The sequence below is a fragment of the Simochromis diagramma genome, unplaced genomic scaffold (genome assembly GCF_900408965.1).
Source record: "Simochromis diagramma unplaced genomic scaffold, fSimDia1.1 OVJJ01000545.1, whole genome shotgun sequence".
NCBI classification, from domain to species: domain Eukaryota; kingdom Metazoa; phylum Chordata; class Actinopteri; order Cichliformes; family Cichlidae; genus Simochromis; species Simochromis diagramma.
Genome location: NW_024387371.1, coordinates 4,978,584 through 4,992,692, shown reverse-complemented (window position 1 = coordinate 4,992,692; position 14,109 = coordinate 4,978,584). Strand labels below are relative to the sequence as shown.

At 41.3% G+C, this 14,109-nt stretch overlaps 1 protein-coding gene across 2 annotated transcripts in view; it reads left to right on the top strand.

Moving 5' to 3' along the window:
• The window catches only part of scube3 (signal peptide, CUB domain, EGF-like 3), a 74,939-nt gene that overhangs the window by 27,711 nt on the left and 33,119 nt on the right, over positions 1-14,109 (top strand). For both annotated transcript variants that reach the window (XM_040007591.1, XM_040007590.1), the window contains exon 4: positions 4,121-4,255. In XM_040007591.1, coding sequence (XP_039863525.1) covers positions 4,121-4,255 — 135 coding nt within the window. The remainder of the gene's footprint in view (positions 1-4,120; positions 4,256-14,109) is intronic.

Sequence of the window (14,109 nt, the reverse complement as noted above, 5' to 3'; positions counted from 1 at the left end):
ATTGGATCTGAAATCTAAGTCTGTGCTTTGTTTGCAACAATGGTTACCTGGGAGACGGGTGAAGTCAAAAAGTTTCTGAATTTAATCATTGCTTTATTAGCGTTGTTTATGTAATGGCATAAAAAAATCAAACCTTGCTGCTGATTTAAGAATGAAATGCTATAGTTAACGGAATTAATTCATGTTTGCTTAGCAGATGTGAATCAGTTAGCTGTATTGAAACAGTGCGTCGGGAGGACAGGAAGAGCTGGAACTAATAAATTGCTCAGCGCTATAAGCGTTTAAGGCTTCCACCCTGTCATGGTCAAACACATTTCTGGTGATTTAAGAGATTGTGTGCTCTGCAGATGAAAGATCAGGACTTCCTGCATTATATCAATTTAGAAAAACTCAGCTGACAGGTGCTGGAGTACTGCTGAATGTGTGCAGCTTCAGCATCTGCGCCTTCAGTTTGTCCTCTCAGACTATGTTCAATACTGGCGTCATGGTCACTGCTAAGTCAAGTGGGTTTACGAATGCGCTGTGCCACTGAAGTCCAGAAGCGACATAGAAAAATAGGAAATCCTGTAATCCTGTTTGAAATGAGAAGGGATCTTGTTTTAATTGAAGCTGGCTGTGGATGTGCCACTCCTTCCCCACTGATGCTCAGTCAAGCCAAGCTGATTTCTGCTCATCTATGAGAGCAGCAAAGTCTGCTCCTGTAGCCCACCAGCTGTTGCTGCCCATCGCTGCACATGGCCCTGTTTTGCTGCCTTATTAAAAGAGCGCAAGCCACCTCGACTCCTGTGAATGAATTGTGCAAAGAGGCCAATGTCTCTCCATTCATCTCCTTGTCTCTGGTCTTCCTAGACTACAGAGCCAGCTCTGTTTGATTCAGATAGAGGCCAAGGACTGGGATGGATACATGGACAGCCTCACAGATAGCATTTTTTTTCCCACACTCCTCGCTGGAATAAAAAAAAAGTCTTTGTCAGCAATAATGTTCCAAAAGACACTGAACCTTTACAAAACTGAGAAGGAAAAACGTATTTCTTCAAAAAAGGGGGTTCAGGGGTTTCTGTAAAGCAGCCAACATGTTTACACGACTTTAAAGCTCTGTGCAAGGCCAAATGTTATATATACAGGCAGCGCTATCTGAGAAACCAACGGACATGGCCTCCGCAAACACAACCAATCTCTTAATCTCTCTCAGTTTGAGCCCTACTTTCTCCTTCGTCTCCTAAAGGGAAGGAGGGATGGAGCGGAGACATGTCTCATTTTTCAGAAGGAAGGCAGCCCTTTTAACTTGATTAAGACTTTTTTTTTTCCTGCCCTCTCTAGAGAATTTTTAAAAAATGTTTTAAGTCCAAATAACATGAGCACTTCGCCTGGCCATGCCAGAACCCCTTTCCGCTTGGAAATATTTGCTTTGGACGCCAGCCTTGCCCAGCACACAACACAGGCAATTATGGGAGCTATTTAAACAGGAGTGATCTACCTACAGACGACGCCTCATTTGGAAGGATGAAGGAATCAGGAAATTAAACCTTCATTGATGCGCTGATGGTATGGAAGGAGAATTCCCACAGGTCCTCGGAGACTGGTTGCATATCTCATGGGCATTTTGCTCATGCATCCAGGACTGTTGTATTTATGTAGCCTTTATATGTCCGAATTTTTGGTAGGTGTATGTGTGTGTGTGTGTGTGTGTGTGTGTGTGTGTGTGTGTGTGTGTGTGTGTTGAAGGAAGAGAGGAAAGGGAAAGAAACAGAAAAAGAGACTTTTGCATATGTTTGGACAAATTTCTCTGTGAGTTGTGAAAGTTCTTTTTTTGCTACGTGCTAACAGTTTATCTGCAAAGGCGCAGCTGTAGGTTGCCGGCTGCTTTCGTCAGCTCAAAGGTCTTCCCTCTGTCGCTGCCACTTTCATGATGAAGAGATGAGACCACGAGGTCAACACCAAGCAGCCACACAGTTGAATGAAAGCCTCGCCAAGCTTTTCATAAATTCTCCGTCTTTTACTCTTGAGTTTAAGCCTAAATGTGAACTTTCCTGTAAAGTTTGTTTTTCAGATAACGATGCTTCACCTGGTTGCAGAGTAATGTTTTTACCATCAGTCTTAACTGATGTGACACATTTGGGGGGTTTTTTGTTTTGTTTTTGTTTTGTTTTTTTGTTTTAGCGGAAAGAGGCATTTTTGCTCATGGAATGTGAGGACAGGACAGCACACTTGGCAAGCTGACGAGGTTTATAAGTGCTACCTGCCACTGACCTACTTATAAACCCCAGAAGTTTCCATCTAGTCAGGTGCCACTTTGTGTTTTTGTACACCAGTGAATCCAAGTCTGTGAGTGGAAATAGAAGAAAAAAGAAAAGTAAGTTTAATTTCTAGCTCTTCCCGTACTGAGAATTCCCCAGAAAGGAAACTTAATCCAGAGGCCTTCTCAGACTGGACAAATAGACAGTAAATTAGTTTCGCATGACGGTTTATTAAAAAAAAAAAAAAGGCTTGTATATACAGCAGATTTTTAATGGATTGAGCAGAGGAATGGATAAGGTTCCAGCGTGGTCAGTAAAAAGGGACCAGAACCCCAAATCTCAGAGGGAAAGGAAGAATATGGAGTGTCATCTCTACAACTACACCTCAGACACACATAGGGCGACAGGAGCAAAGCTCTGCTGCACTCCAGGCAAAAATAAGCAGCAAAACATGACATACAAGCACCGTCATTTCATTTGTGTCACTTTTCATTTGTTTCTTTTGTCAAGAAGAACAATGAGCCTGGATGAGAGTTGTATATTCAGAAAGAACAGCTGGAAGAGTACAATTTATTACCAATGAAAATAAAGTCAGTAACTCCTGCTTGTGGTCAGTTTCCCTTTCTTTTTGTGAAAAGAAAGGGAAACTGACACCTTTGTAAATGCTTTGCTTTCATATACCCTTGTGGTGCAGCTCCTCCTCACCTCCCCCAAAGCAAAAAACCCCCTGCCCTCTACTCTTTCCATCTCTTCTTTTCCTCACCATTCTCCCCCCACCTCATTCCTCCCTTTCTCTGCATTCCTCCCGTCACGGGGCTGACAGACACTCGTCATCAGCAGGTGCTCTGGCCCAGGTGGATCAGGTTTCCCAGTTGCCAAGGGATTGTGCTGCATGTGCATTTTTACGGCTTAGTGCCGCACAGTTGGAGGTTTTTAGTGCAAGTCTGCTGTGGTTCCAATGTCAGATAACCATTATGGCAGGTTCAAACTCCTCAGCTTAAGACAAACTCTTGTATGACATTTGCACTTAAATGATAACCTCAGTTTTTTTGAGAGGATGAAGATGTTTTAATTAAAAATTATATATTGTTAAATTAATTCTTAGATAAAATATGATATATTGTTTAAGCCCTGCTAGTGCTGCATCTGTAGAGATCATTAAAACTGGTACAATCTTCACATTCCCAGTATATCTCAATGTATTGCTTAACTTTTTTCTTTCTCTACATATGATTTTTGAGGCAAATTAAATGTTGTGCTTGTGTTTTTGTCCTCCTCGCCCTTATCATCTGGTGAAAATTGAGATTTGTCTAATACTTTGATTACCACATACCTACAAACTTTTATTCTAACACAGTAAACAAAGGCAGGGAACATGGTAGATATAAAATGCTAACTATCACCATTCTTACATTGTTACTTTTGACAATTTACTAAAAGCATTTCTGTGGTTCAGTTAGAGCCACAGAAAGAGAGCTTCAAGTATGGCAAGAGACACTAGTTGGATAATTACTAAAGCTATATTTGTGAACAGTTTTCCACTGAATGACTATTATGATAAGCCAGAGCTAGTTACAGGGTGACAGTATTACTTCAACCCCTGGAGATAAATGAAAATGTGGGACAGATGAGGCGCATGGCTGTAGACTCTTCTTCAGTAAAAAAATACAGTTAAAATCTGAAATTTCTGTAATATTTGTTTAGAAACCTTTCATTTGCACTCTTAAATAGATATTAGTTGTTCACATACGTATCATCCATGTTCGAGTTTGTTTATTAAATGGGTAATGATTTCCCAGATGACTTGAGACAATTGTTAATCAGTGTAATTTTTGGTCTGTCTTGAAGCACTCTTGTTAATTTTGCTTTGTGTCTCCGGGCAGATGTGGATGAGTGCTCTGAAGGCAACGGCGGATGTCAGCAGATATGCGTCAACATGATGGGCAGCTATGAGTGCCGCTGCAGAGAGGGCTTTCTCCTGAGTGACAACCAGCATACCTGTATCCAAAGGCCAAAAGGTTACACACACACACGCACGCGCACATGCACAAACATGTTGTTCAATAGTGAAACGTTGTATATTACCATATGTGGTGACACCTCATATTAAATGCAAATTTAAAGTTATTTTTGGATGTTGTTAAGCCTCTTTGTGACACGCGATGATGGTGAATTTGAGGCATTTTTAATCATGAGAAAGGAATCAGTCCTGACAGGTCTCAGTGAAAAAGGGTAAGTCAAAGTCTGAAGGGGAAAGAAGAAGAAGGGATAAATCACTTTTTGCTTTTTACACGCCCTTTCAAATTGAGCCAATCTAGTGCTTCGCAGCTTTTTAAGGTATCTGTGGCATGAGTGGCTTACGGGGGGACTGTGAGCACAGAAAACAATTAAAGGTATAGCCTGGGGCTGACACACCTCTTGTTTATAGAGCGTTCATTCCTGTGGGATGGAGACATGACAGAAGAAGATGAGCCAACCAGCTCTGAGGCTTAGTTACCAAACTCAGGGGCACTGCAGACATACATACATTTATAACACCATAGCTCTGTATCAAACAAAGTAATCCAAATGCTAACCGACTCTGTGCAGTTATAGTAAAACTCACAGCAGTGAGTGTTTTTTTTGACCTCCAGACTTTATCGTTGGATAGATTAACACAGGGAGTGCTCACACATTGATTTAGCTGTCAGCCCAACAGCTGGTTTGGATACTGTCGGCTTGGGTCTGCTACCAAAGTAGAGAACTAACTCAACTTGAATATAATCTGTGTTGAGCACCCGGCCCCTGTAAAGGGTGACGCACAATTCGGCTGCATGTAGTTACACAAAACGCATACCTGTATTCCAGGGGTATTTATCCAGCTGTCTGAGAGATTCCTTAGTTCTGCCAAACTGGGCTGGGTCTGTGTTGGATCATTTCTCTCGTTTCCTATGGTTTGCAACAGCACCTTTTATCCAGAAGGTGCAGACAACACGTCCAGCAGGGTCGGTGACCTCCTCGTCCCTGTTCTGTCTCTTGTGAGACGCCTGCCTTTGCTGGGAGTCATTAGATTGTGCTGTTCCTAATTTCCCCGGATGGTGAAATGAGGATCTTGGAAGTCTGGTTTATGAGCTTAGTCTGGCCTAGTGAACTGTCAGTGTTTACATTTCATAAACGTAGTGTTTTTTGAGTGAGGTGAAAAGCCGGATCATGTGTTTCAAAGGCCTACTACTATATAGATGCAGAAACAGACGTGTGAGCAAGTCCGTTCTTGCCCAGCTCTCTTTTCTTTTGTGTTTATTCTTTCTTTCTTTTGTAAATGCACCTCGTTTCTGTCGATCTCCCCTTTTTAATATTAATATCGTCTTTATTGCTTACAGATGAGACCCGTTTGGATCTAGAGATTAAAGCTGCCATAAATCTACAAACTTCCGATGGTGATCAGATAGACGCCTAGTCATTGTTTCATTTCTTTTGGAAGACAAAGAGACAGAGCAGCTACTCATCTGCTTATTATTACTGCTCATATTACAACAGTATGTGTCTGTATGAAAATGCAATTGGTGAGGAAGTGACTTTGCCTTGTTACAGAACAAGAACCCCACAGAATTTCAGCAAATTTCACCGTGCTCGTTTACAGAAAAATTACAAACGTTGCTCAGGGGGGAAAAAAATGATTGAGAAAATGAAAGCTGATTTAATCACCCAGCCAAGCCAGTTTAAATGCAACCCTCCATCCATTCAGCCAGCCCTTCTCTTAAAGAGCAAAGCCTGGGGTGCAGTTTGCTCATGAGCTTTATTGTTCTCATTAAAAAGACATCAGCTTTCCATTTCTTCCATTAATGGGTCAGGTGTTCCCTGGGTAACTTCTACCAGTTTTTCCAAGGACAGCACAGACCTGGACACTGCAGTGCCTTTTGCTACCGGTCTGTTTCCCCTGCTGGTAGCGAGCCCTTGTTAGCAGTGAGCCTGTGCCAATTAGGCAGCAGGGGTCTGCCAGCCTCTCAGCTAATGACAAGGCTGCTGCTGGCCTGTCTCTTATTAGACCTGCCCCTGCCCCCTCAGCAGGAATAACTATGACCAAGTGAAGGCTCCATCGTCTAGCTGTAACAGTTCATTTATTCTCCCCAAACATTTCTTCCAGTCAAGAAATAAAGCTTTTCAAAGGCCAGCCAAGGTGCTTAGTGGTTGATAGGAATGCCATTTAGGTCAAGAGGGCTCCACTGCTCTGCGTTTGATTTATTATCTCTTTTATATAGGAGGATGACAGGGACGTATGTGCGTGAGATGGGATCCAGCACATTGGAATTCAGGAATTTCAGTCTCAGTCAACCCACACATCCATAATTTCAGCCTCATACATTTCTGAATATCCGGTATGGCAATTACCTTAAGTGCACACTGATGGTTGGTTATGCAAGTCATGTATAGTGCTTTGAGTATTCAGTATATTTATCTTTAGTTCTGAATACAAAAAACAGGATACACAGGATTTGAAAGTTGACTCATCCACTGGTAGGAAATGATTTAGAAACGGTGCAGCTCAAGAAGCAAGTTGAACCGACACAAGTTAGCAGGGTGATGTAACTTTGAAAGAGAAAATGAGCCTTCTGAATCCAACGTCTTGTCACTGCCAATCAGTGTGATGATATAAATGTGGTTGACTATGCCATGAAAGCTGCAGAGCGGCAACATGGAGTTTGTAAGTTCTCAGTAGTCAGATGATTAGGTTCCAGAGTGTCTAAAGCTCATTGCGCCGAAAAATTTGATTACATGAGCCCCGAGGCTTTACTGTCACCTTTCACTGCTGAAGGAGACTGTAATAGACTGTTGCACTTAAGTCTTCAAAGTGTTCAATCAGAAACAGATGAACATGCATTACCTCCAAGCAGAGTTTGCACTCAAGAAGAAAATGTATCATCCAAAAATTATCTTGTAATGGAAAAGTGATCATTTAAAAAAAAGAAAGAAAAAAAAGAAATATGGGCCACGTTTACACATTCCATTTCATGTTCCAACATGATTATCAAATCGGCATTTTCTTATATCATATTAGAAAGAATAACTGAGCAATTTCTTCTAAAAACGTATCTCACAGTCACCTGATTGGTGATGTTTTTTTGTCTACAGTAGAGCTTTTCTGTCCATGAAATGTTTACTTTGCCAGTGAAAACCTCTTCCTATGTTTACGGCTTCCATTAGCTTCCCGGTTTGGCTTTTTCCCTTTGCGCAGCTAATCTCTCTCTCTCACGTTTTCTTTCTCAGATTCAAATAGTTACACAATAATCGTCACACACACATACAGACTTGCATGCACAGGAAGGCAGGTTAATAATTTCCAGTTTTATTCCGATAGAGGCACATCCTGGCATGTCCTTTTTTAACATTTAGATGCAGATTGTGGCATGTTGACTTTAGAAGCACTTATGCGCAGGCTAAAACTGCAACACAATAAGGAGTTTTCTGATAAATTAGCTCACGTTCGTAATATTTATATTATATTCTCAGTTAGTGTTCCTCCAGTTTGAAACGAGGCACAGAGTCCTTGAACCCTGTTTTATTGCTTTTGTGTTTACATAAATGGATAAAATAACCCAAGTTCCTGGACTGTAATATCCATTTATCAGGCTGTTTCACATTTTAATTTCATGAAGTAATGCGCTGATAAAGGGCCAGTTTCCATTGTTCCTGTGATGCGATGCTTCTTATTTAAGATTGCAAAGAGAAATTCTTTATGCATCCATTTGTTTTTGTAAAAGGAAAGTTTGTATGCTTTTAATATATGTTTATGTAACAGTGGTTGTCCCATTGTGCAGAAGCCGACACGGTTCTTTCATCATTGCTCTCGTGGATCTCAGTGGGTCTGCCCGCCTGTCTGTGCATTGGCCGCAGAACTGTTTTTACAAGTGCAAAAGTCGCTGCTTCATTGCTCTGCAGCCCAACCGTATAACCAGGCTCTTTTCCTATTCTAGGGAAGTAGAGCAGAGACTTCGAGCTGCACAGATGAAGACATACGGACACTTTTGTGTGTGTGTGTCTTTCTTTCTGTTCCTTCCCTGTTCGTTCCTTTCTCTTCCTCTGCCTCTTTCCTATATTATCTTCCCACATCTTAGCTATTTGTCCAGACTTTCACAGGACCCATGCCCTTCCTCCCTTCCATCCCCACCCTTTAACAAATATACATCAGTGGCTTGAGCTTCAGCAAATGTTGGCTGCCTTGCCACCGAATTCTCTGAACCTCATTTGAGACGGGCATCCTTTTTCCTCGTGGGTTTGTTGAAGGCCATCTCTAAGCTGGCCAGCCCAGCTCGCTGGTGTGGACTGCCAGAGTGCCAGTGGGGTTTTTCCACTAACATTTGGCTATCATGGGCTTAACCAGAGGGCCAGACTAGGCTCTGCATAGACAGATGCCTTCTGCAGTTGCCTCTTGGTTTGATTTGGGAGAGAATTGGGCTTTGTAATAACATACTGTATCTCATGCCTTTTGTATCTCCGTATTGAAGAAAGCCTGCAGCCTGGATGTGCTCTGCTGTGTTGTCTGTTCTGCTGGGAGGGCGCCTGGCTCCTTTGGGACTGCACAGTGAGGTGACCTTGATAGAATGGGGGAGGAGTGAAGGGGAGAGTGGCACATCCACAGCAGGTGCTGCACAACTGTGTGTGACACAGATGGGCCGACACTCTCAAATGTGTGTGCCACATGCATACATTATGCAAATACACCCGTGTGTCAATGCATCCACATACCTTAATAGACGTCCGCTTACAGGCTCGCTCGCACACGCGGTTTCCTCAATATGTTTTATTCTACAGTAGAAATCGAGATTCTCAAGAGCTTTAATCATATCTAGCACATTCTTGTCTATTTTAGTCTTCTAAAGTCTATAAATGTAACTGTTTTAGGTTATGTTTCTCCTCTTATTTTTTGTTTTTCATCATGGTAGCTCTCCACGCTTTGTTTTACTCTAGAAACACAATATATTAAGATGTACAACAAGCGCTCAAGCAGTGAGGTATATCAGTCCAGATGTCTGCTATCTTTTTCCATTTTCTGCTTGTTTATGACTTTAGTGGCTCCTCTCCGGAAAAAAGGGAGTGAAATAAGAAGCCTCAACAAGGCCTCTGAGAGCTGCAGAAAATCAGAAAACCCAAACAGTAGCACTTGGATGGACTCACTGCTCTTAGAGTCAGTGGGGAAGAGTTACTTCCTTGACCGGCTCACTGGCCTGTTGCTCTGTCTGACCATCTGCGTTGCGGCTCAGCCCAACCCAGTCCGACTCTTTTCCCATTCTCCTTTCCATGCGCTGACATTTTTATCCTCCTATTAAAACTTTTAAGGGCCCATTATCTAAGAGGAAGGAATGTTGCTTTAATAGTGTGGTGGCTCCATCGCTAGGCCCCTTCTTTTCAGTTTGTATCCACCCAACGCTAGCTTGTTGCTTAACGTTCTCCCCAAAAGAGGGGGACCGACTCCCCTCTGATATGTATGACAGCAGCTCAGCACGGACCACGAGCCCTATTTTCACTGCCCTGGGGCACTAAGAGCAGACCATAAACCCTTGGCATGCTTTCCACTACTTCATCTCCATTGTTTCAGTCTCCCCACTACATGGTTCTCAGGTTTAAGAGGGTTTGCAGCGCTGTGGTGAAGAACTTGCGGCCTCCTTCAATCTTTTGTTTGAAGTTCATAGAAGTTGGCACTTTAGTTGGATTTGTTAAGTGTTATTTTTTTTCTTCTTCTTTTTTTGGCTTAGTTTCTCATGTTGTGTTAAAACTCATATCCTGCTGTCAATAGTTTATGGTTATTTTCTTCATAGGCTGGTTTTATCTCAAAGGAGCTGCAGGCTCCTACAGAGTCCCTAGCTCCGTTGTGTAACATACAGTCCAGTAAAATTGTTTCTGGCAAGATGGAGATGTTTTTTAAAAAATGGTACATAAGTCAAGTTTTGCAATTTATTAAAGAGCCGGTCTGGGTTATAAGAGGGCAGCAGAAATAGCTTGTTCATTTGTAGCTCGCAAGATGTGGAGTTAACTGCACTGTCTAAACCAGCAAGCCCCAGGCTTAGAAAATGATTTGAGTGCCAGTCAGTCTCTCCACACAGCTATCCATTTAGACTGACCTGTCCAGTGGAGTTTCTATCATCAGTAAATCCTTAGGTACCTTCACTACTCATTGTCCTGAACTGATGGTTTTCAGAAAGGTATCTTTTGGATGTGACCTGCACCTAAAGCTGTGTCCTGCAGGCACTGTGGCTGATCTCACATATTAAGCTGAAGTTCCTCTTATTGACAAACACACAAAACGAGTGAGACTTTATCCTGGAGGATCATGCGGTTTCTGTTCATTTACTTTAGTGTAAGAATACTGGCAATTAACCTCCTAAGACCTGAACTCTTCCATGGCATGCATTTTTAATTTCTCTTTGATATTTGGGCACGATGGGACCTGATGAATGAAAAACATTTATTTATTTATTTATTTACCTGATTTTTGTTTCTGAGAGAAATGAGGACATTCATTTTAAATTTCAATAGAACAGTGGCAGTATAATGTCCTCATATCTGGATATCAGGCCCTTGTAGAGCAAAATTTATTATTTTGGTGTAGACATCCCAAAATGTGATGTCCACATATGTCAATGCCAGGTCCTAGGAGGTTAAGCATGATCTCATTGCATGGGAAGCACTATTAAATAAGTGATCTCTTGATGTGTGTCTATGCTGTTGCTGTACTCTTAAAGGCACTGTAAACTGATTTCTTTATCGGCTTCTTGGAATGAGTGATGAGATTAGGACTCGGATTAGAGCTGTAATGGTTCTATAAAACTGTGCTATAGGCAATATATACTTTTTTATGGCCATGGTTAGAGCCTTAAAAAAAAAAAAAAAAAAAAAGGAAAAAAAAAAAAAAAAAAAAAAAAAAAAATATATATATATATATATATATATATATATATATATATATATATATATATATATATATATATATATATATATTTTAATTTATTTATGTATTTTCTTAACTTTGATTGTAGCTCACTCATATGAATAAAATAAACCTCAGAATTTTAATTGAATTCCAGTTAAACAATTTTTAAGCATGGGAGCTTTCACCAGACATGAACAACTGACAGCTCCAGGTAGATTATAATACCATATTATTATACATCTTCTAAAGCTATATTTACAAATGTGCATTCAGTGATTGTTTTAGAGCTATCCCACCCCTGAATATGATCTGACATAATACCATTATCATCATTATTATTATTGTTATTATAATATTCTGCTAATCATAGATCAGAATAAGTTCACATGTTCAGAAAAAAACGTCACAGGGCTTTACTAGGGGGGGAAAAAAGGCTCTCTTTGTACACAAGCAACCTTGTGGCAACGGTGGCACGGTGGTTAGCACTGTTGCCGCACAGCAAGAAGGTCCTGAGTTCAATTCCACCATCAGGCCCGGGTCTTTCTGTGTGGAGTTTGCATGTTCTCCCCGTGTTTGCGTGGGTTCCCTCCTGGTACTCCGGCTTCCTCCCACCGTCCAAAGAAATGAATTAATAGTTATAATAATTAGATGTTGGATATGCCTTCTTTTTGTAGAGAGTATATTTCCTCCAAATCCCTCGCTATCCCTTCAACATCTCCTGTTGCTCTTAATGCGTTACTTCTAGTAATGAACTAAACGTTTGGTATAGAGGTCACAAATTGTTGTAATAGAAAAAACTAGGGTTATTCCATTTTCTTTAATTTCTGTGTTTTCTTTTATAGCACAAAGGGGAGAAAATGCCTATCCTATTTGAGCTTGGGTGAAAACCCATCACATCTTGAGTGTCTCCTGCTTTGTTCCAAGACTTTAGACTCTATTTCCTGTCCAGTTTTCTGCCTATAAAGTGTCCTGTGATAGTTTTTATTGCTTTCTACATATAGAGTTATGTTTTATGGCTCAGCACATTGTGTTAGTGGATGATGGCATGTGTGTTTCTTTTTTTTTTTAAGTCGTATTATTTCTCTTCTTCGCTTTCCTGTCCAACTCCATATGAAAGCATGTTTTTCTTTCTGCTTCCCATCATTTAGTAATGATAAAAACTGGAGGCTTTTGGCAGCAAGTTAGAAGAAAGTGCACATGGTGGATGATAGGTGAGACTAGCCTGGAGAAAAGGGCCATTGTGTCAACACTTTGCCTTTTATTGGTCCTCAGAGAGTCGAAGGCCTAGGTTCTGGCCCCAACCTGACATGTTATTGATGGATGGGTCTGTAGCATTGGGGTAGAGGGGCTGCATAAAAATGAAGGGAGAGTGAAGTGAGGTTTGGGATGCATAATACAACCTTAGTAAATAATCTTTGGTCCATTTGGGAGTAGCTGGAAATTCAATCCTTTGTTAAGTTCAGAGCGGTATGTTTCTTGCTCTGGCCTCAGATAGACACAGTCAAGAAAGGGGACCATTGAATTCCATATCCTACTTAAATATCCACATGACTCATGGGGAAATTTGCAGTGCTTTAAAGCAGCTGCTCTATTGATGCTCATTCATGTTCACTTCGCTCAGCCGTGCCCTTTTTCCTTTTGGCTCAGTGTTTGTTCAGCGCCGAGTCTTTGTGCTCCTGGGAAAGCTGTTGTTGCAGTTGGTGTCTGATAGTTCACCCTGTCTGCCAGAACATCAACAGCTCAGACAGGAAAGTCTGAGAGGATTGCATGACCTTGTGACACTTGTTGACAGACTTAAAGTGATGGACAGTATTTAACAAGGGGGTCAGAATTGTCTATCACATTCACGTTGTCAGCTCCTTGAAGCAAAGAGAGACTCGGAATGGATTCCTGACAACAGCCATGAGTGGAAATGTATAAAATAAGAGGGTACTTCTTTTTGGCAAAACATCTGGAAAACAAAAGGGCATAATCAGGGGAGGTTATTGTGGCAGACAAATGGGTAGTTAGGGACAGAATAATGTAAAAACTTGTTCTGTCAAACTGAGATTGCCTTCTCTTTATAACCCCTGAGGCAGGAACAAGGAGTTTACTATATGACAGCATATAGCTGGTAAGACAACTGAGCCTCTACATTTCCAGTGTTCAGGAAGAGTGCACAAGGTTATATGTTCTTTACTAGCTGTTGACACTTACATGCACATATGCAAATGCATCAATATATAGCAAAAAGTTGGCTAATTAAAAAAGTTAGACCTCCAAACACCCTTCAGCGTGACAGCAGATTTAATGAGACATTAATGGAGATGTCTTTTGCTCACTGCCTCCCTGTACGCCAGGAAAGGAAAGGAAAGGGAAAGGAAAGGAAAGGATGGAGATCTGTTTGGTTTTTAATGAGCCTGAGAGCTGAGGTTTGTCACTGCATCTGTAGTGGAGGAAAGGTTTCACAACGGATAAGTCGAATATCAGTCGTATTCTGCAAAGATGTCAGCTTTATGCAGAGAGCACTGCACCATTTGTGTTATAATTTATGACACGAGGGATGGAAATGTATGCTGGGTGTCTGTTGTGCCCGTTCATCAACCATTTATACATCACACTGAAATGACGCATCATTGTGTGTCATGTTAAGTAAAGCTTTAAATGATGAAAGGCACTTTTTCAGTGTCGTTTATTTTGTGTTGTATGAGCGGTTTTGTCGTGCTCTTACTGAAGTGCTTCAACCTTGATGACTCATGAAAATGTGCACTGACACCCCTCCTTTAGCGCAATCCCTTTTGATCTCAGTCTCAACAGGGAGAATTTAACCAAGAAGGGTTTTTCATTGTGTTCTTTTCTTTATGGGGGATTACCTCAATTAAAATTACAGGTCTACGGGATCAGCTCCTGCTGGGAGTTTTATCCTTTCTGCAGGCAGCCTCCTTTTTATAGCCTGCATGTTCCAACAAGGGCCTGAATCTTTGTAAA